We start from the raw sequence: 22,703 nt of genomic DNA on the forward strand, positions 1-22,703 counted from the left end.
AGAATCTGTGAAAACTTGAAATTAATGCTCAGCAGTCAAAAGAGGAAAAAAAGCAAACTGAATGCTAAGAATCCTAGGAAAGGAATAGGGCCTGAAATGGAGAACATAATTATGCCGTTGCACCTGCATCTTGAATGTACAGTGTACGGTTCTGGTCTCCCTAGCTCTTAGAAAGCGATGCAGAAGCTAAATAAGGCCCAGAGAAGGGTGACAGTTGATCAAAGATATGAAAAGACTTCTATAATAACAATTAGATTGGAAAAGAATTAAATCAGGGAAGATGTGACAGATGTCTGTGAGGAGCGTGAAGAGACTGAGCAGAGATCATGATGGCAGTCACCTGCCATCCTTCTGATAGGAGAGCAAAGAGGGCATCAAAGGAAACAGAAGGTGCATATTCAAAGCAAACAGAAGCCCTTCTTCTGACAACAGGTAGGAGAGCTGTGGACTGCCGTGCCACAAGATGTCTTGGATGCTAGAAGCTTGTAAGGTTAAGACAAGAATGGCATAAATGAATGGAAGATAAATCAGTCCAGGATTACTGAATGAAAGGGACCAGCTTTAGCTAATGAAGTTCTTGAAATATGTGGAAATTGGGAGAGTATCGCTATCTGCTTGTGCTTGTACTCTCCTTTGGCAACCCCTATTGATTGTCAGAGAGAAAAGAGTGGCCTAGATGGACCTTAGGGCTGACCTGTAAAGCTATTTATATGTAATACCTGTAGTCTGCAGAATTGGTAGCATTGTGTGTGGTCATTGGCCAGTTGTCAAAGGTTGTTGTGAGACTCGGATTTGTTTTAAGGTTAATGTGCAAAATATCTTGATGCGACTTCAGCACTGATGTTTGTTTTACTTCCATTAATTCTTATTTTTCAAAAAATTATGCTCCATTGCCATTTAAAAAGAAGTTGTAACAGTCACAGCTCTCTATTTGCAAGTGTTCCCTATTTCCCACAAATTCTTACTTTGAATACTGCAGAAACTGCAAGGTCCTCTGTATAGCTCTTTCTCCCGCCTCCACCCCCTATATAGAAAAAGAGAGAGATAGAGATATAAAAAAAAATAAAAAGCTTAGCAAGCAACCCAAAACTTGTCAGCACCAGCACTGAAGTGATTTGATTAAATAAGGCTTTTAGCATCAGTATGTGTCTAATTCTGAATGCTGGATATTTATCTGGCAGAGAAGAGATGATTTTTTTTTTTTTCCTGCCACCTGAAATTGAGGGCAGACTAGATGAAAACAGCCTTGCAGATGCAAACAAAGCAATAACGGCAAGTGAGTGTATCCTCTACCTACTGAATACCAAGCACTTTTGTAATTGGCATATTGTTAGTCTGCCTTTAAAACAAGTCAGAACATTGACCAGGAGTTGCTTCAGGCTGCCAGAACGTAGTAAAGGCCTCAGTTCACATGCTCAGCATGGTGTCACTCTCCTTAACTTTCATGTGGATCACGTATTTGGTTTGGTGTGCAGATCTAGTTGGCTAAACGCTGACTGTATTCTGAATAGATAATGATAGTAAAGTATTAGAAATGCACTGAAAAAGTTTTAACTGGCAAATTGGCCGTAATTGCCCTTCTATGTGTGATGCCCTTGAGAGATTGTTGGGGGGTTGGGGGGGGTTGTTGTTGTTTCAAACTGCACTTGCATAAGCAATAAGAAACATGCAGAAAAGTGGTTCTTGGCGGGAATATACGTTAGATGTTTTCTCGGTCTTCCATTGCAGTTATCTGGTTCTGTAGCCTACTTTACTTAGTTTTTCAGCCTTTTAAGGGCATGTACGCCTTGTATTCCCAGCTAGGCAGTGCTTTAGGGTAAATGATTACTGAAGTGTCCTCATAAATCATGAGTTAATAATTCTGTGAAGCAGAAAGAAAGTCCTTTTTGTTATCGGATTAAGAGATTGGCAACTACGAAAGGGGTATTTGGTGTAAGATTTCCAACTTTTAAATTACTTTTTAACTTTCTCTATTAATTCTACAACTATTTGCTGGGTTTGGGGCTTTTCCTCCCCCCCCCCCCTTTTTTTCACAGCAGTTTGTAAGAGTCTTTGCACTGTGCAAATTCATCAGAGTTCTCCATGTTTTTGTTTAGCTATGGGCATTATTTGACTTGGCCAGGTGGCTTAAACTCCTGGTGTGCCTTCACTTTACAATGTAGCATAGTTGTGGGATGGCAGAGCAGAGGGGAAGCTGCTTGGAAGCTGAGTTTGAGTAACTTGAACTTGAAAGTATTAGTTTCTTGTGGTTCCTGCTAATTCTGTCTGGAACTAACAGTCTTTGTGGTTCTCTTTGCTATTTAGCTTGAAAAAATGCAAGCTGGAAAGCTTGTATTTGGTACATCTTGTTTTTCTTTTTTTGATGAGGAAAATTTAAAGCAAATTTTTTGTTGTTGTTTTTGTTTTGGGGGCCTTTTTTTTTTTTGGACTAAACAAGTTTGTTTCTTAATATCTTTTACCCGTGTACAAAACGCTTTTCCTCTATCTTTGTAAGGTAGACTTAGAACTGAAGTGCTATAATTTTGAGGGGCTCTAAAGTGTCTTGATATTTGCTTTGCCTTGCTTGTAAACGGAAATAGATGCTATACTTTCATCCTTGAGGCAGTTTAAACTCTTACTTAAGGTCTTTATGCATCTGTCTGGTCACACCATTAACTTGAACACTTTCCATACACACACAGGCCCCCCCCCCCCCTTTCTGAACTAACTGCCTGCCATTCTGAGAAAAACAGCTTTGCTGCTGCTTTGCCATGTGGCAGAGTGAAGAGAAGAAATGCTGGTATTTCAGTTTTCTGAAGAAGCTGCAGAGACGTTTTCTCCAGCAGGTAGAGTTAAGCTGACAGTAACATGGAGAAACATTTACTAAAATGCCATCCACAGTTTATTCTCCAATGTAAGGTTACTCCAACAAAAAAAATACATTAACAAGGGAAAACCGTTTTGTTCATTTTCGTCAAAAGTACTTTTCTCCTCTATGGAGCCTTTAAAATGATACATCCTTGCTTAGTATATTTGCAGTCTTTCAGTAAATCTTGGTAAATTTGGCCTCAAAAACAACCATTGTATTGTTTTACTCCTTTGGTGCTGCTGAGGTAGCAAAACAGTGAAGTGGAAAGCTTGCTTCCAGTAGAAATAATAGCAATAATAATCCAAATGAACCTTTGTCTTTTTTTTTTTTTTTTGGTTGGTTGTTTTTTTTTTTTTTTTTTTAAGTTAAGAATATATTTAATACTTATTTCAGCTAAAGATCTAGTTAGATGTATTCAGACCAGATGGAAAGGAAAGAGGTGTCACAGATCTTCCTAGTTGTCTGGTGATCTTTAAAAAAATTTTCTTTTTTTTAATGTTAGTTTTTTCCACTTAAATATGTTCTTTTAAAATCAGCACAGTTGATCTGGGATTCACTGACAAACAGTGGATGGAGTCCCTTGTAACCATTTGTACAGTCATTTTTCAGTATGGACCCACACTATTTGACTATTTGGCATTCACATGTACTAGCTTTGTCTTAAAGTGTCTTCTGACAGAGAAGTGCAGATAATCATTTAAATGCACTTTCTGGTTTCAGCCTTTATCTTTGAAAAATTGTTTGCCAGTAACAAAGCTTCTTTTCATTTTTCTCTTAATTCTAAATGGATAATTAAGTATTCCTCATCTTTCACAGACATATTCCCTACTGGATGCTTTACAACAGCCCCAAGATCCTTCTGAGAGTGTTTGTTCACATGCACATCCATGGTGTGAATGTGTAGCCCCAACCATTTGATACAGAGGCCCTTTTGGCCTGTGAGGTGCCTAAAGGGATGTGCACATGCTCTAACTTTCTTCTCATGTTTGAAGTCTGTGTCGAAGTGTATTCCAGATCCCTCCTCTGGCCAGACCGTATTGCTGTCTGTCCTCATATTTCAGTATCTTCCACGCAAGGGGGAAGAGGAAACATCTGGAGAAGCTTGTGCATGCTCCCTTTGGACTGTAGTAGTGCTGGGCAAGACAGAGGATAGGCGATGATAAAACACTGCTCCCCCCACACACAAAAAAGCCAGCTTCCGTGAATCTGCAAGGAAGAATCTTATCAAATCTGCAGGTACTATAAAGTTGCGCAGGAATTATCTTTGCTTTTCAGTCAATTGAGATGAGCTATCAAGGCAGGTTTTCCTCTTCAAGTGTAGCATTGAGGGTAAGGTGCTCATCAAGGCCGTGGAGGCAGTAGATGTGTAAGGATAACTTTGATCCTGTTTCTCTTCATGGTTGATTAGATAGTAAAAACAAACCAAAAACCTGCTTCCAAGCAGAATTCAGGATTTTTTTGAAATGTGCTGAGAGTCTTTGACTCTTTCATGTGTCTAACGGACAATATTACTGCTTGTAATTCCAGTACAGAATTTGCCATAGTGTTGGAGGAATGGCATTGTTGGTTTCCGTTCAGCTGCTATATACAATCGCTCTCTGTCCTGTGTGTGAATGGCTAAATATTCTTGCTTAAGAAATTTCAATAAAGATAAATGGAGTTGACAGCTCAGATTTTTCAAGTTTGTTTTGAATTCTGATGCTTTCCACTCCGTTTTGGTGTCAACACCATGTATAATAACCAAACTTTTTCTTCCCATCATTAATGAAAATATTGTATGGTACTGAAACTGTGACCGAACTTTGCATAACTTGATAAAGCATTCCTCTGGTTTGACGTGGACCCTTGAATATTTAGTGAGGTATTTGTAAAAGCCATGGGGATGACAAATAGTATATTATTTGAAGTATGTATCTGGGAATTGAAGTCAAAACAGACAATTCTGTAATTCTCCAACTCTTCTTTTTTTTCAACCTTTTAAAGGTATGGTCTATGTTTCCCTCTTCTTCCCATAGCTTCAGAATTATTCCCATCTGTTGCAAAATTCTACTCTGTCATTTGTGCTAGAGTTGTTAATAATCTAATCACAGCTGACTCTGGTTAAGCAAATCTTGATTTTCTTTTTGAGTGACACTACAAGAAAAAATAATGTGGTGTGTACTTTTTTTTTTTAAACTTATAATTACTTTTTTGTTGCTTTTATTTTGTCTATTCAGACCTGTTAAGTCTTCAGTATTCAGCGTGGAGCTTGCATTAGACTTTGTCTGTCTCCCTGCTTTTACCTCTCTTCCCCAATGGTTGCCTGCGCCCTAGGCAGAAGGCAGCCTGAAATATGATATACCACCCTGGGTGTGATTAACAGCATCTCACATGAAAGAGAAATGTTAAGAAGCAGTTGTGGAGTGTATCTCTGCTCAAAAGAAACTGCTCAAAAGCAGAGTGTGTCTGCCAACAGTTGTTTAGTGCTGGAGCCAGCCCCATGTCATGTAGGATACCCCCTCCCCATATCATAGAGCAAACGCTTCTCTCACATGACCTAGTATACATGATCTCTTAGGTTTAGAGAGAAGCATTTAGGGAGATTAGTCTGTCTTCCACGACTTGTTTACTTTGGAGTCCATGCTGCCTGGCTTAATCTAGATGATTTGGACCTCTGCTTTATCAAAAAGAGGCACAATGAAGACTTGCTTGTGATGTTAAGCCTTGGAATTCAGAGAACATGTTTGATTCCAGTTTGCTGTAGAAATTAAAGAAACAAACTATTTCTTAAAATACTTGCACTGAGTGTGGCTACATGAAGAACTAATCTAATAAATAGAAAGGATGCTCACGATAGCTGGTGATTTAATGCAACTTATTAGACACTTGTCCTAGCTGTGTGGGTTCTCAGGGGACTGTTTTGTTCATATGTAAAATGACTTGGCAAGTTCATGTGGTGTTGCTCTTAAACTTAGTAAATTCTGAACCTAAAATGTTGTGAGCATGTGTTTTGCACCTGCTGTCCTGGCTCTGGTTTTGCGCAGGGCGAGCTCAGTCCCCACACTAGAGGGGCCAAACTGCTTCTGGACTCAAGCTGCCTCAGAGATCAATGTGTTGGTGATATCTATTTAATGGTGTTCATGTGGCAGCAGTCCTAAACTAATAAAATTTGGGTCTGATTTGCTTGTGTGTAAAAAGCAGTCAGTCTGCAACCTGAATAAAACACTTTCTGATAACTAAGCAATGACCATATCAGTTTTCTTGGTGAGTATTTTATGTTTGCATGTGAGATATGTGGTGTCATGTAAAATAGATGCTGGCATGAATATGAAGAGGCAGATCTTTGCATTTTAGTTTGAGTTCGGAGTTTCTGGCACGGTTTTTGTTTTATTTTTTCTTGAATTATACATTGCTATAAAACACAGTGGAAATCCATTTGATAGGAGAGAGCTTGTATTACAGGTGAGGATGACTACTTTTTGAGGCAGGATATGCTTTTCTTTGTACTAGTTTTGCATAGCATTCACTGCAGGGAGAGTTGGATGGTGACATGATCCTTTGTGCTCCTGTCAGTGCATATTAGTAATATAGCCAAAAGTGTTTTCAAGTACTAATGTCCCCTTTCATCTTTTTGTTTTGCCTTGTTTCTATTTTCACTTTGTTCCATTTATCTGTAGCTGAGTTACCAATTTTCTAGAATATATTAAGCTGTGCGTGTGTGATATTCTCGTACAGCTGAAGCTATTTTTAACTACAGAGAATTTGAAACAACTCAAAGTAAGCTGACAGCTATTGCTTTATGGGGGGGGGATCTGAAATATGAGATGACAGCACAACACAGTTATCCTTTCCCAAAATGTTCAATCATTCTAAAACAGTATTTCCCTGTCAAATTTTATTAGTATATTATAATAATTAAATAAAGAAGGAAATCTAACTTTTGACCTTGAGTGGTACAGAAAAACCTTGGTTCCACAGTTATCCGAGATGCATGCTGATTATATTTTTTTACCTATTCCTGTCTCTGCTGCAGATTTGTAAATATTAAGCGCTGATACTGAAATCTAGCAGGCAGTGAGGAGTTGTTTTAAAAAAAAACAAAAAACAAAACCTCTTTGTATCAGTAACTATATCAAAAGGAAACTTGGAAATTTATTTTGTGTGCTTATCCATACTGGTTCTCATTTTGATCATCAGTACATTTTTTTTTCCTCATTCATTTAAAACAACCTGATTAAAGTGTGTTTGTAATTGTCTTATAGTTTCTGACTTATCCTGTCTTGCTCTTCTAGAAGGAGTTCTGGAAAGTCTACAAAAATGGACTTCAGGGAGAAAGTAACACAGGACATAACTGGTATTCATTTTACCTTGCATTTCCATTAATCATTGGCCTTTTTGTTATCCTCATTGTCATTTTTGTCATATGGAGGTGCCTGTTTAAAAAGAAAATGCGTAGACAGTCCGCGTACATGCGTAGGGGAGCCCACGAAGCAATGGGTGATGGTGCTGTGGCTGACGGCAGAGGTCCACTTCCGCAGCCTCTCAGCATTGTTCATTCCCCACAGGAGGAAATGTATGAAGTCAGTGGGCTCTCTCCAGGAGGCCTGAGCTATACAGATGGACGGTCAGACTCAATATCCACAAGGCTATCAAACTGTGATCCTCCTCCTTCATATGAGGAAGCCACTGGTGAAATCAGTATGAGAAGTGAAACTGAGCAACACTTAGATCCACCCCCACAATATGAAGACATTGTGAATTCCAGTTCAGCCAGTGCAATTGAACTATCTCCAGTGATCACCAGTATTAAATAAAGCAAGAAGAACGCTATTGACTTTTTTAAAAAACTACTAATCATTTTGTAGCACTTTATCTTGGCTTATTACGCATTTCTGTAATTTAATGGACTTGTATAATGAACTTCTTTTTGTTTTGGGTTCATTTATGGTATGGGTTTTTGTTTTGTTTTAATATTTTCTTCCTTCCCACAACAGGTCTTAAAGATCAGGAATCTCTATCGAGAGCATAGTGCAGGTACAAATGTGGTGCTCTGTCATACTTCTCAAAAGTACCTCCACTTTGAGGGATGTCACTTATTTTATTCTGAATGTTGTCTGCATTCCCTACAGATTTGTGTAATCCCCTTCCCTTCTTACTGCAAACTGTCAGAATTGCCTGAAGTAGGGAATTCTTAAGCAATGTTTCAGAAAGTTTTTACACTAAAGGGGCTAATTTTGTAGTATTCTCTCTTGTCTGGTTGGTTTCTTTTTCTCACTTGGATCTTTGTAACTTGCTGCACCATATTCTAGGTCTGAAGGCTGAGAGCAGTATGCCTTTGAGTACAAATGAGGATATCAGCAGAGTATGCTGGTTTAATAGCAATAATTTCACAGTCCTAATAGAGGAGGTGTAGTCTAAAATTTTTGCCATTACAACTCAAAATTCTGGACCTGTTTTGAAGCTAATAATTCAAGAGAGCAGTTAGAGAATTTAACAGTACACTCTTTTGTGTGTTCTGCTTTTCCTCTGTTTGCCTATCTATTTTTACTCATGAATCCTAGAGATGAGATGTGTGCATATGTTAGTATGCACCTGTAACTAACAGTAAATAATAAAATAATAAAGATAGTGGATAAATTCCTAATCACTTGGAAGTGGATACCAAAGCTACAATAGTCTTCGCTGGGACCAGGATTTCATCTGTTGTCCATAACATGAATCCTAAGGTAATGCTTTCCTTTTTTAAAAGAAAAAAAGGGAAAGCATTCGGAGTGTGTGTGTTTTCCCCCACACACACACTATGAAATAAAAATCCCTTCCCCAAATCCTGGTGTTCTCCTGCCTCTTGCATTCTTACACATAGCATGTGTGCACCTTGTATTGATGGCTGTGGAAATCCATTGCAGAGGACTTTGGTACCTTTTTTCAGCAACTTTATTGCTTATCCATTTCAACAAGGTGCTTCTGTTGCCAAAGTTAACACTTTGTTATAAGGAAATAAAAGTACATTCATTTTTCGTTGTTTCAAAGAATAATGTACTTTTATTAATGACATGAATTCTTAAAGCATACTCCATTCACAGCATAAAGATGCCTTTTTTCGCAGCTTTTAGGTTATAGGTGCACATGGTCTGATTTCACATATGCTAAGCAGAGTAAGAAGTGCTGCTTAGCATGGTAATCGAGGCTGGCTTCAGAATTTGTGTGGCCAGCCAGGCTCTGTTCTCTCCAGATGTGAGCTGTGGAGTCCACCTGATGTAGTGCAGAAGTGTGAGGGCCCACCAGGTTGTATCTCAAGGACGCCATACAGGCATACCCCCAAGTATAAGTTTGGAGTGACTTTGAGGCTGAAGAGGTGTGGATTTCTGTTAGATTTGACACAAGTTAAACTAGATACTGGTATAAAATTTCAACCAACTGGTTTAGAAACTGGTAATAGTTAAGCTGGTGCAAGCTATAGTGTGACAGTGCTTTTTTCCATACTTGACGCAAGAGTTCACTACTCAGTTTAGCTTGTGAACATTCATTTTGATTCTCTTTCTTCCCACACCCAGATCGTATGGCATTAGCTTTAGTATTGTCTGTGTTCTACTAATCAATTAACGCTAACTGAAGTATATTTAGCCCTGAAGAACTACAGTGTTAAATTGGCTTTCTTAAAGTGACAGAAAACCAAACTGCATCCAGTTCCAAAGACCTCAAATAGAAGACCAATGTCATCCATTTGATGTTGCCTTTAATATCATGCATTTCTGATATGTCATTCATTTCTGATATGTGCCCTTGTGTCTGCTGGGGGTTGGCCTGTCTCTTCCCTAAGGAATTTTACAGAAAACTGCTGCAAACAAATATATGGGTATACTTGAGTGAGTGTATATGCACACCTCTGTAAAAATTTGATACAGTGTACTCACAAATGAAAGAAGGATCCTGTGATTGATTTCATTATCATTCTTGGTGAAGAGCAGGTTGCCTAAGTTGTCTACTGGGGATCTTCAGTAACTACAGCAAAGTGAGAGCTAACGGATGAACTCCAGACCCATCTGTTGTCCAAAAAAAAAAAAAAATACTTATTTACATGTAGTATTTGTAGTAATAAATATTGGGCAGATAAGTACAATATATTTTGGACAATTGCAGTAAGAATTGCCAGGGTCTTGTCTTTGGACTGTCTGACCTTTTCTTTTGAAGTGGTTTTAGCTCTTGTGGAAAGTCCTTAAATTGCCAGTGGTAGAAGTTAAATCTCCTTTTGTACTGAGCAACAGTTAATATACTGCCTCTGGCCAGGCATTACCAAAACCAAGTGCCTCATCTCAACATGCAGGAACCACCTCAAATAGAGCTCATAGTTCCATCTCCATGCCATACTGGCATCTCCCATGCGTGCCAGCACAGCTGGCAGTTCCAGCGGTAACTTTTTTTGTTTGGGTATGAGACTTTCCTGTAGGAAATGCATGGAGATCATCCGTTTCATATTAGGTCATTCAGCAGCTCTCAACCCCTGAGCATGGGCAGTCTGGTTTGGAAATGAGCCAGCAGTGACAAATGTTAATGTTCTATATTCCGTTAGCCATTTCAGCCGCCTTATGTTTCTGGTTTCTAAGCTGAATATGTTGCTGTATCCTGTAGTTATTTCTGCTTGCAATACAAAAAAAATGCTTGTCCTTTAAAAAAAAAAAATCTAAAATGATTTGTGACTACCATTTATTGGGCCATGCTTTTTCCCCCATCCATGTGCATAAGCAATTTTGGTCAATAAACTAAAGTCTTGGTGAATATACTTTCATAATTAAACTTTTGCGTGGGGCAGTTATCGAAATATATTTCCATGAGTAGCTTTCTCCTTGTTGAAATACTGTCAAATTACAAAATATTTTTTTGTTAAGAGTGGGAAAATAACTTTTTAATCTTGTAGCTGGCTTTTCTGATCTGATTGGAAAATAAAACTTCTTTTACACTGGGTTTTTTATGCAGCATTTTTTTTTCCAGAGCACTCCCTGATTTTTATTAGCCTGTAATTGCATTGTCATGCAGTAAATATTATAAACTTATTTTCACCTCTGAATGTTCTACAAGTCTGAAAGCAGTACTGGCTTTGCTGGTGAAGTGAGTAGTCAGGATACTGCCTTTTCCATTTTCAAATATAACTGAGTTTCATCTTGTGTTAGGACTAAGACGATTTACTTACTAATAACTGAGTTAAATAGAGGTGTCATTGTTTAAGAAATTATGGAAATTAACTGCTTAGATGATGTTTAATATCCGTGGAGGTTGTTCTGACTTCACTGGATGTAAATAACCTCTGATTACAGTATTGCATATTTTAAAGGGTTTTGGTTTACATTAAATTATCATATTTAAACATTCTTGCCTATGTTTATAGAAGAAATTTTTTTGTAACATTTGTTTTTGGATATGCTAAATAAAGTTTTTTTTTAAATGCCTTTAATGCTTCAAAATATGAATTCTATGCAACTGCAGTGAGAACTAACTTCTAGTATATTTAAGAGCTGCTGTTTTAATTTTCATTGATATATGTACCTTATCAGTGGCAGTGAATTGTTCTCTTTTGATATATTAAAATATAAATTTAATTTTGTTTTCAAGTCAACGTGGTATTCTCTCAAAACTTGGTCTCACTTTAATCAGATTTTTGAATTGGGTTATTTGCCATGTAAAAATAAATGCATTTGCAGTAACCACAGCTAAATAACAGTCGTAGGTAGTGGGAAAGCAGAAATTACTCTTTATTACAACAAAATGCAACAATGCATTGTAGAAAATAATTACAAAACAAGTCAGAGGATGTAATTTCAAAGTTGACTTCAGCCATTTTATAGAAGATCACCGCCCAGTTCTGCTTCAGCTCTGTGAACAAAGCAAACAATAACAAACAAAAAATCTTGTAATTATATAGACACTTGTTGGAAACTAAAGATACCTGTTACGAACGAGAAAATTTGTGACATCGTTTCTTGTTTGGCTGCTGCTAAATAGGCTAGAATGTCCCTGGTATTTTTTACGCTAAATTACCATATGCCTGGAATCCATAGGAAGTCTTATTAAAAAGTGTGATAGAAGGTACATATTTCAGAATTTCATGAACACAAATGCAATTTTATACTGGTCATAACAAAAGTGCATAAAGAGTCACTTGAAACAACATGTAATTTTCCAAGTAATTGGCTTGTTGTCATGTATATATTAAACACTTCCCCTGGTAGGCTTTTATTTGCATAGTTCGGAACAATGTCATTAGAACAGAGCATTCTGTTTCTAGTTAAGTGACATTCACAATGAATATACGTTGTCCTGAACATGTATAAATTAGGTTTGGCTGTTGAGTTTGCAAATGATTCAGTGCATGATTGCCTCTGCATGCCGAACTTAACTACTGAAACAGAAGAGGATATAATGTTAAACTGGTATCATGGATCTCAGTGCCTATAAAGAATAATCATAATAGATTACTAGTAATGAATGTACATTATTTATTGCTTCATATACCCCGAACACTATTTTCTGCAGTTCTAAATCACACTGATAGATTCCATTTTATCTTCTGTATAATGTGAACATTGTAAATATTTCCTCATGCTACTTATAAATTTTTAAAAAGAAAAATCATCTTCATCTGAAAGCAGTGAGATGACATCTGTACTATTTCATTGCTTGCTGCAGATGTATTTGATTGATTTGCTGCAGGGTAATTGAACTTTGAGCTCTGCCAAAAAATTGGATACACTTTACTCTTGCAGTAGAAACAGTTGCCTAATCTCAGTAATTGTACTTATGATTTGGCAGTAGGTTGTTGAATGCTAGTAACAAGTCAGTGCAAAAAAGGCCTTGCCTACATTCTGTTGATTATATATAGTATGCAGCATTTGCTTAACATTTGGCTCTCTGCAACAATGTTTGCTTTAATATTAGGACACTTGTGTTCTCTTTCCCTGTCCTGTCTCAGTATATCATGCAACAAAAGCACATCAGTGTATTTTGCTGTTTTCCTCAGTCTTAGAAATAACAAAAAACAAGAATCAAAACCTTTTGCCTGACCAACCATTTTTTTCTCCCATTGGAAGCTTCATACATTCCTGCCTGACTCCCAGGATTGGTTTTGAGAAGCTTAAAGCAAGAGGGAAACAGAAACTCGGAAAACTTACTTAGCAGCCTCTTAGTAATGAAATCTCTGCATAAGAAGTAATCTGTACCAGATTGTCTCCCTGGCCTTTTCTGTGGTGTAGGATGTCTTTTCCCACAGAATAGGCCTTGGACCAATTCCATATGTTAGAGGGTCCCAATTTTATTTTCCTTTATTTTCTTACTGAGCTGTTATCACTGGCAGTGGTGCAAGAACAAACTTTTTGCTGCACACAAGGATTCCATTATTTCGTCAGTGGTTGCAAACTGTGAGCTCTGCATACGTGAGGACTTAGGACCATGAGTCCCCAGCTGATTGTAGGACTGTTTAATACAAACTAAAAAGCATCGTAAGACTCAAGCCTCAGTGAAAGGAATGGTGTAACATGAAGTCATCCCTGGATTTTTCCTAGATGTAAGTTCAGAAATGGAAGGGGATTTGTCTGCTTCCATTCCTTGTCCCCTTAGTTTCACAAAATCACAGAATGGTTGAGGTTGGAAGGGGCCACCAGAGATCATCTAGTCCAACCCTCCTGCTCAAGCAGGGTCACCTACAGCATGTTGCCCAGAATTGTGTCCAGTCAGCTTTTGAATATCTCCAGAGAACAAGACTCCACAACCTCTCTGGGCAACCTGTTCCAGTGCTCTGTCACCCTCACAGTGAAGAAGTTTTTCCTCATGTTCAGATGGAACTGCCTGTGGTTCAGTTTGTGCCTGTTGCCTCTTGTCCTGTCACTGACACCACTGAAAAGAGTCTGGCTCCATCCTCTCGACACCCTCCCTTCAGATACTTGTACACACTGATAAGATCTCCTCTCAGCCTTCTCTTCTCCAAGCTAAACAGGCCCAGCTCTCTCAGCCTTTCCTCATAAGAGAGATGCTCCAGTCCCCTAATCATCTTTGTGGCCCTTCGCTGGACTTGCTCCAGTAGTGCCACATCCCTCTTGTACTGGGGAGCCCAGAACTGGACGCAGTACTCCAGATGTGGCCTCACCAGGGCTGAGTAGAGGGGGAGAATCACCTCCCTCCACCTGCTGGCAACACTCTTCCTCATGCACCCCAGGATACCATTGGTCTTCTTGGCCACAAGGGCACATTGCTGCCTCATGCTTAACTTGGTGTCCACCAGCACTCCCAGGTCCTTCTCCACAGAGCTGCTTTCCAGCAGGTCACCCCCAACCTGTACTGGTGCAGGGGGTTATTCCTCCCTAGGTGCAGGACCCTGCACTTGACTTTGTTGAACCTCATGAGGTTCCTCTCCGCCCACCTCTCCAGCCCGTCCAGTTCCCTTTGAATGCAGCACAGCCTTCTGGTGTCTCAGCCACTCCTCCCAGTTTTGTATCATCAGCAAACTTGCTGAGGGTGCACTCTGTCCCTTCATCCAGGTCATTGTTGAAGAAGCTGAACAAGACTGGACCCAGTACTGACTCCTGGGGGACACCGCTAGCTACAGGCCTCCAACTAGACTCTGTGCTGCTGATCACAACCCTCTGAGCTCTGCCATTCAGCCAGTTCTCAATCCGCCTCACTGTCCACTCATCTAGCGCACACTTCCTGAGCTTGTCTATGAGGATGTTATGGGAGACAGTGTCAAAAGCCTTTCTGAAGTCAAGGTAGACAACATCCACTGCTCTCCCCTCATCTACCCAGCCAGTCATCCCATTGTAGAAGGCTATCAGGTTGGTTAGGCATGGTTTCCCCTAGGTGAATCCATGCTGACTGCTCCTGATCACCATCTTATCCTCCATGTGCTTAGAGATGACATCCAGGATGAGCTGCTCCATCACTTTTCCAGGGGTGGAGGTGAAGCTGACTGACTTACTTTGCTGGCTTGGTCACACACATGCAGTACTTTAGTGTTGGACAGAAACAAATGAGGGGCTGAATGCATGCAATTGGGGACCAGATACAGACGTCAGTCTGGTTTACACATTTTTGCATACTTTACACACTTTTGCAGCTTTTTAACTTCTAATGTTAAAGCAGCCACCACATATGGATCATTTCCAAGATTACACCACAGCAGAGAGCATTTCTTACCAAAACTTTCTGTGAAAAGTGGTATTGTTGGAACAAAGCATGGTGTGACTTCAGCTCAAAAATTTTGCTCTGCTTGCACCCCTAAACTGTCTTCAGAAGTAATTTTCACTCCAATGTCTGCTGTCTTCCCCAGTAGTGATATTTATATCTCTGTATATATATCTGTATCCCTTTTTCACCGACAGTCTTGTGAGCTTGTATTTTTGAACATTAGATCGCTGTCTCTAAATGTACTTCTTTCATTGAACAGCCATGTGAAATCACATTTTGGATTGTTTCCAAACCAAGAACTACGAATTTAAGAGTGCTAGTAAAAGTATAATAAAGGCAGGGCACACATACATATTCATTTGCTATTGGAGTAGGCAGTAGTAAGCAAATTCCATTGCGAAAGCACCTGCCAAATGGAAAAGGTTGAAGGTAAATGTCAACTTTAAAATAAAAACGGCTGCTTTCCATGCAAAAAGATGCTGACCCCAAACCTATAATGAAATCTGCTACTCTGCACTTCTGCTGCTCTGAGAAGTCTTGCTGAATTTGAGAGGGTTTGACACAGAACCAGAAATCTGCGGCGGCGTTGTTTGTGGTGTGTGGGCTGCAGTCTGCTGGGCTAGTGGGATCTGTGGGCTGGGGAGAAGGCTAGTCATCTTGACAATAAGTACAGTCCAGTAAATTGTATGTTAGTGTTGCTGTGGGTTTCGCCTGTAGTAAACATACTGTAAAGTTTAAGGTTCTGTGCTCTGGTGAGCATGTGGGTGCTCACCAAAAATTTAGGGTGGTTGAGGTGTGGGCACAGGGACAGTTGAGAACAAACCGTGGCTGCAACGCGTACACGCTCATAATGGTCTCCTGTAAATCACCTTTCCAGAAGGGCTCACCTGAAATACAGCATTAAGTTCTCCTGTCCCCAACATGTCCCCGCAGCCTGGCTGTGAAAGCGTTAGAGTGCCCAACATACTGCCACTGGTGCCCTTCAGAATGGCTTCATGCAGTCGGACTGGAACAAAGCAGCTGAAGCAGTGCGAGGAATACAGTTACTGGCTGTAGGAATTGTTTTTAATATCTGCATAACTTTTTTGTCCAGATAGTTTTTAATAATTTAAAACTTCTGCAAAATGAAAGAATGTCTAACACGTTTAATGAGATATACCTAGTAATGGTAAAAAGCTAGCTGCTTAGTTTTTCCATTGTTGTTATTTTTTTCTCCTAACTTGCTGATTTTTGCATTTTATTTAAAAACACTTTTGAAAAATGATCCTTCCTTGTTCTGTTCCCCCCCCCCAAAATCTTGCAGATGCTCTTACATCAAAGTATATAAAAGCTGATATTTTCAGTGTGCAGATTCTTTAGAAGAAAAGTAGGTTTAGAAATATTTTCTAATATTATGTTCTTCCTTAATTTTTTCAGCCTTATAAAATGTTATTTGTAGCTCAGTTTCTCTTACTCATTTGTGCTATAGCATCATTACCTTTCAGCCTTTTCACATTGGCAGCTTGGCTCTGTGAAACTTGCCATTCACCCACATCCCTGGAGCAAGGATTTGAATTTTGGTCTCCTTCATTGCTGGTGGATGCTCTGCACATTAGATAAGGCCAGTAGTTTTCAAATTTTTCAAATTGCAAAATCCCTTGGAATTTCCTACACTATATGCAGATATCTGTGTGTAGTGAATTTAAACCTACCTACTATAGACTTACTATAGCCTATAGAATATAGACTGCTTAATTAGCTTCTTACAGCTTGCTGGAAAGCAGACCAGTAGCTTTTGGCTAAGGCAAGTGTAGGTTTGAGCTAATCCTCTTGGTCTTTTGTATGCTGGTGGCACCAACGTGCCTGTTACAGTTTTGGATCACAAATTCCATCTGGAACCTGGAAAGTCTTTGCCAGTGAAGATTTTGTTGCTTGTTTTTATCAAAGCTGGCATAGTCCCGTGAGCAATTTTAGCTTCGCTGAATTACTTTTCAGTGTAAAACAGTTCATTTAAAAATTTCCTGAGCAGGAGTAGTTGATGGCTATATGATTGACTAAAGTGATGTCTCCTAGCAACTTGGCTGAAAAAAAAGATCATCTAGTGTTGCTCATTTGTCCAGAGATTTCTGGATTGCTTTGTAAAAATATATTTATCTTGATGAAGCTAATAAACCATCTTAATTCACTGGTACTTCCTACACCAAAGTATAACAATTTTGTGCCATTCTGTTGAAAATGCTTCTCTAAGAGCAACATTAAATGTGTAAACTGCATTCTTAGTCTCCTCCTTGAGGCAGGTTAACATTCAGCACAGATGAGATGGAGGCATTGCAGGGTGATGCAGAGAACGTGGCAAAGATGTGGTCATTTTCTCCTACAGAAGGACGGTGTCCACCGTTGAGCAGGAGAGCTCATCAAGACAATGTGGTCCTGCAGTGCGGGCTGCTGTAGTGCATGCCCCTGCCACGACCAGAAAGTTACGCCTTTTAGCAATGGATGCTGTCACTGTTTAAAGGCTTTTCTGCCTCAGCACTAGACTATTGAAATGTGCAGTGTGTGAGCAAAGATAATATGGAAAGAACTGCTCAGTCTGTGAGTGAGACATGTAATCTCAGGCCTGTGAGATCTGTGTAGGCTGCCAGTTGGCCTGAGGTATTATTTCTGCTTTATAAAATCCTAAGTTGCCTTGGACCTACACACTTGAGAGATCACTGTCTCCTTGTGCCATACCTCTGCAACTACAGTTAGCAACATTTTAGCTGGATTTTCACTGCAAAATAGGTGGGGTGAGAGTCAAAAGGTTTCCAGATCCATGGAGTTTGCTTTCTCCCTCTCAGACTCATACAGTCTTAATTTTAATATCTTGGGGGCATGTTGTAAAAGCTGCATTTTTAACAAGGCTCTGAGGGGACGGTAAAGAAATTATTTGTGGGTGCTTTTGGAATGTTCCTACCATCACTGTCCAGTGCCTAATGTAAGTTTTTTGCTTCACTTAGCTATTTAAACTGCTGGCAGGTAAGTGAACTTATTTTAATAGAATGCTACAGGGTGTTTTTTGCAAGCCTAATTATTGGAAGGGCACTCAGAAATGTTAAAAGGTCTCCTTTAATGCCAAATCTAAAGAAAGTGATACAATTAAATAACAGGCTGGTCTTTTTCTTTTAAAAAAAGAGACAAAAAGGAAAGGAAGAGGCTGTTAGAAGTCTGAAGGTCAACTAAAGCAATTATACTAATAGGAGTACAAGAGTGCTAGAAGTCCTCCAAATCACTTGTTTTTGCTCATGTACACATATCTCTGATCCCTTATTGTCCATATTAGGATCAAGTTAAGACATGCTTCTCTGCTTTGGTTTGGGCTGTCTTTGTGCTAAGATTGATTTCAAGGTACGTAGGAAACCCTACAGTGGGGAGATCTTCAAAATGGGGATACTGGACCAGCCACACAGTACTAACTCAAGTGCAATACCCAAGGGTATCCATTGACTGGTTCACTAAACTGCATCAGCCGGTTTAGATGCTTGTGATATCTGTGTGGAAGAGTCATCTTCAAGGAAGTGTCAACCAGAAGCTCCTTGGCTTGTAGCAACAGTGTGGAGGGAGGTGTGCAAGAACAGTGAGGTTGTCCCAGCAAACTTGTAGCAATTGTCTAACCTGATAGACCTTTTAATTCCTTAGGATTTTTTAAATCACCTTTCTGCTCCTTTGGTGGTGTGTGTAAGGCTATCTCTGCTTGGAATCTGATTGTAACACCAATAAAGTTTGGCCTACTGTATTTCAACTTAAGAAATGAAATGAGTGGTTAAAGTCATATTTCTATGTATGTTTGAATATCCAGGTATCAACTCTTCTCTGCCTTCGCTATGAGAATACCTCTGAGGTAGAGTAGCAAATTACTATACCTGCCTTGAATGATTAAATGGGTGGAACAGTTGACTCTTGCTGTGGTTGAAAAGCACTGCTAAAGAACTGAGGAGAGCTGTAACTTGCTTCATTTCAGGTATTTTCCATTTAGACATGTTCCTCTTGAACCAAACAGTTCTTCAGAATCTCTCTTCCTAGATTAGACTTTCTTTTTTTATTCTAGCCTATGTCAAGGTAAATTTATAATAAGTTTTCCTTCACTTGTGTATAACCTTGAGAAAGATTGCTTCAGCTGATAGTTTGACTAACCTCGCAAATAATAGAGTTCAGCAAGTTTGTCTAATTTAATTGTGTTGGAAAAGATGTATTAGGCTTCTATTAAGAAACGTAGTGAAAGATTAAAAATGCAGTGGTTGTTCATGAGTCCATTCTCTTTGCATATTTCCAAGTAACCATTTCAAGCTTTTATCTGTTGTTGAGCTTCATTTCTGTCACTAATAAAACCAATGTGAGACAAATAATGGAATATTGATTTAGCAACTTGAAACTTTTTAAATTGCCATTTTATTTAATGCATCCATAGGCAGCTCAGCAGAATGAAGGTTTTATTGTAGAGTGAATGAACCTATTGGTTTGAGCATGACGTGATGAAATTATAACCTAGTAATAAAATTGCAGGGCACATTTATGCCATCTGTTTCATAGTGGAAAAACAAAGAACATTTTGGTGATGGCCCCAAACAATAAATCTGGATTTAGAAAAGCAAAGTAGTTGTAGCTGTTAATGTTAGGAACAGCCACTGTGGCTCACCCTCTGTCCCCCACTGTTGTTCAGCTGCAAAGTTCTCTCAAACATTTGTTGGTTTATGCATCTTTAGCTGTTACAGTCTGCTGCTTTAAGGGCTCTAAAAAGCATCTTTACATTATAGAACACTGATTCCATGGAGGTGTGCCCCCTTCTAGCCTGTCTATTGTTTTGTATTGTATCACCTTTTATTTTTGGTGCAGACAAGAAGGAAGTTAGCCAAGTAGTATTGCTCCACTATCAGTCAATGATAGGAAAAGAGTTAAAGGGTCATGATCTATTGGCAGGATGCTGGCTTGAAATAAAGGATTTGTTCAATCTTCCATCCAAATAATGTAAAATCTAGAAGCTGAGTCCTGTGTTATCAAAATAGGAAGCAAATAGATTACTGCAAATCATGTAGTATGTGCAGAAAAGATGTTTTCCTTAGGAAATCAGTGATGTAAAGTAAGAGTTATCCTAACTACTCTTTAAAACATTCTAAATTGTAGCCCTTGCATTTCTGAATATCCTGTGACCTCAAAGAAGGGTCCATAAGCTGCTGTCCTTAGGGCAATAAATGCATTTTTTTTTTATTTTTGTTTCAAGGTTATAAATGTTACAGCATGTCTATCTAGTCTATCTAGTAAGAAATAAAAAACATCTTCTTTGGTGGTGGAATCTTTTCTAGGGAGTTTCTGCACAGTTCCTTACTGTTTTCTACTTGTCCCCTTTCCCACAACCATCCTCTGAACGACCTTCTGGAACAGTATCTGTTCAAATTCCGTTTATTGACATACTAGGGGAGAAAGAGAAAAGCAGTCAATAGATGTCAAGGTTAAGCCACTAGTTTCTGGTCCAGCTTCAGCACTATGATTGCCCAGGGGTTTCTGTGCACACTTCCAGCAGCAGAACCCCTCTCTGGCATCTCCTCCTGAGAGGCAGAACCCAAAGTTCAATTACTGCCCCCACTACCAAGTCCTGACTCCTCTGACTGCCAGCACATGTTCAGTACGCATTTTCCTACAGTCTCTCCAAAGACTTCTGCTTTAGAATCAGAGCTTCACAGATAATTCCTATAATTCTGCCATTAACTTCTGTGGAGCAGTTTTTCATCCTTACCAAGCTGTCTCTGTTAGGCACCAGTTATCTGCCTGGCACAAATCAGTGCCTGCTGGATTTTAAAAGAGAAGGATGGAAGCAACTTGTTTTGTTTGTGTTCAGGCCAGAGAAGGCACAGTTCTCATTTTTTATAATGTTCACTAGTTTTAAGATGAGAAGCTTGAGAAATGCCATTAAAATGAAGAATGGTCGCAAGGTAATAAAGAAACAATCTTCTCACTGTAAAGACTTGCACTAAAAACTAAATTACTGTGGTGGTTCAGATTGTAAAACCAGTGGGAAATTTAATGAACAGTGACCCCACAGGAAAGTCAATCTGTCTGTTAATATTTAGTTTTGTCCTTCCTTCTGAAAAGTAATAAACTTCTATTATCTCATCTATTGGTTATGGAACCTGGGGTCAGGCTCCCATTGAGCTTAACTCTGCCAATCTGTCTCAGCTGAAATTACTAACTTTATGGTATAATAGGTAAACATTCCAAGCAAGAAATAATGTCACGTGAAAATTAAACAAAGGTATTCAGGAAAACAGTTAAATTCAGATTGTTAAATTCAGGGAAAGGAAATTGTCGAGAAATTGATTGCAAAAGCTCTAAGTGATTTGCAAATTCCCCTAATATTAAGCCAATTCAGCCAATTGTGTTATTTGAATAGTGCAAAATATAAAGAATGGAACTGCTATTAATTAGTAGCAGCTGACACACTGGTTCTGTAACAAGTCAAGGTAGTGGCAGAATAATAATTGCAAATCTCACAGCAAAGGTAGGAATCAAATAAGAGATAAACATAAGAACTTCTTTTTCTATTTAGCTATTAAGAATATTTGTTTACTTAGCCAGGCAGTGGGAAGAACATGTGTAAAGAGGCACCTTGAAATCTAGCTGATTTACTCACGTGTAACTATAGCCAAAATAATCTAGCTAAAGGTAGTATACCTGTTCCCTTTCTCCGGCTGTGGTGCAACAGACCTTTGTAAAGCAGAAAAGCTGCAAACTTTGGATGGCACCATCCATCCATGCTGCAGGTGCAAGTACAGGGCTGGAGGAAGCTGGAGATGTCGCCTGCTCCAGTCACCTGCCACGAGGCAGAACCAGCTCCTGACGGATGGCTGTCAGGTCCACCGTTAAGGACCTCCAGCTTTAGGCAGCAGAGTCCTGCCAGCCATACGATCACATAGATTTTCCTGATGCATTAGCTGAACCCTTTCTGCTACAGTAAAAGCCCTTTTTTGTCAAATCCACAGTGGGTGTTGAGAACAGTTTGCAGCAGTCTTTTACATCACTATCGTGATCAGTCGTCTTTTCTCCAAGTTGTAACAGGCTGTTTTCTATCCCTTTGGCCAAGCTTGTCGCTCTCTGCTGGACTTTCTCCAATTTGTCCACCTCTTCAGTGAGATGTAGTACCCACAGTTGGACAGAGCACTCCTGCTGAGGGCTTACCAGTGCTGAATAGAGTGGAAGGGTTTTATCCAGTGACCCTCCCATCTTACAGCTAATTGCCCCGTTTAATCATTCCAGTCTGATGTTTGCTTCACAGTAGTGGGAGATTTGGAGTGGGTTGTTCAGTCTGCAATATCCAATAGTTCCCGGATCGTTTCCTGTAGAACCGATGCCTACCCAGTTCTGCTGACTTGCATTTGAGGTGTTTTTTTCTGTCTCTCTCTGTGAATTACTCTGCACATGTTCTCACAGCATTTTCAGGGCAAATTGCTGTCCTGAAAAAAAAATGTTTCAACTTGTTGAAAACAAAGTTGCATGAAAATACAGTGCATAAGTTGAGCATACTCAGCTGAATTCTTGTCCTTGTGTTGAAATACACACCTCTTACCTACCTGTCTCCCAAAGACTTGCATGTATTTGCAATAAAGCACAGGCTTTTGTCTTGCAATCATTTTTCTGATTTTGGAGGGATCGTTCGCCTTTACTCAGAGTAGGACTGAGACAGAGTAGTTCTTGGTAT

At 39.3% G+C, this 22,703-nt stretch overlaps 1 protein-coding gene across 2 annotated transcripts in view; it reads left to right on the plus strand.

Moving 5' to 3' along the window:
- The window catches only part of PRRG1 (proline rich and Gla domain 1), a 37,534-nt gene extending 26,263 nt beyond the window's left edge, over nucleotides 1-11,271 (plus strand). For both annotated transcript variants that reach the window (XM_067297593.1, XM_013941709.2), the window contains exon 4: nucleotides 7,120-11,271. In XM_067297593.1, the coding sequence (XP_067153694.1) occupies nucleotides 7,120-7,641 (522 nt within the window). In that variant the 3' untranslated portion in view covers nucleotides 7,642-11,271. The remainder of the gene's footprint in view (nucleotides 1-7,119) is intronic.
- The last annotated feature ends 11,432 nt before the right edge of the window (nucleotides 11,272-22,703 follow it).

The sequence above is a fragment of the Apteryx mantelli genome, chromosome 1 (genome assembly GCF_036417845.1).
Source record: "Apteryx mantelli isolate bAptMan1 chromosome 1, bAptMan1.hap1, whole genome shotgun sequence".
Lineage (NCBI taxonomy): Eukaryota > Metazoa > Chordata > Aves > Apterygiformes > Apterygidae > Apteryx > Apteryx mantelli.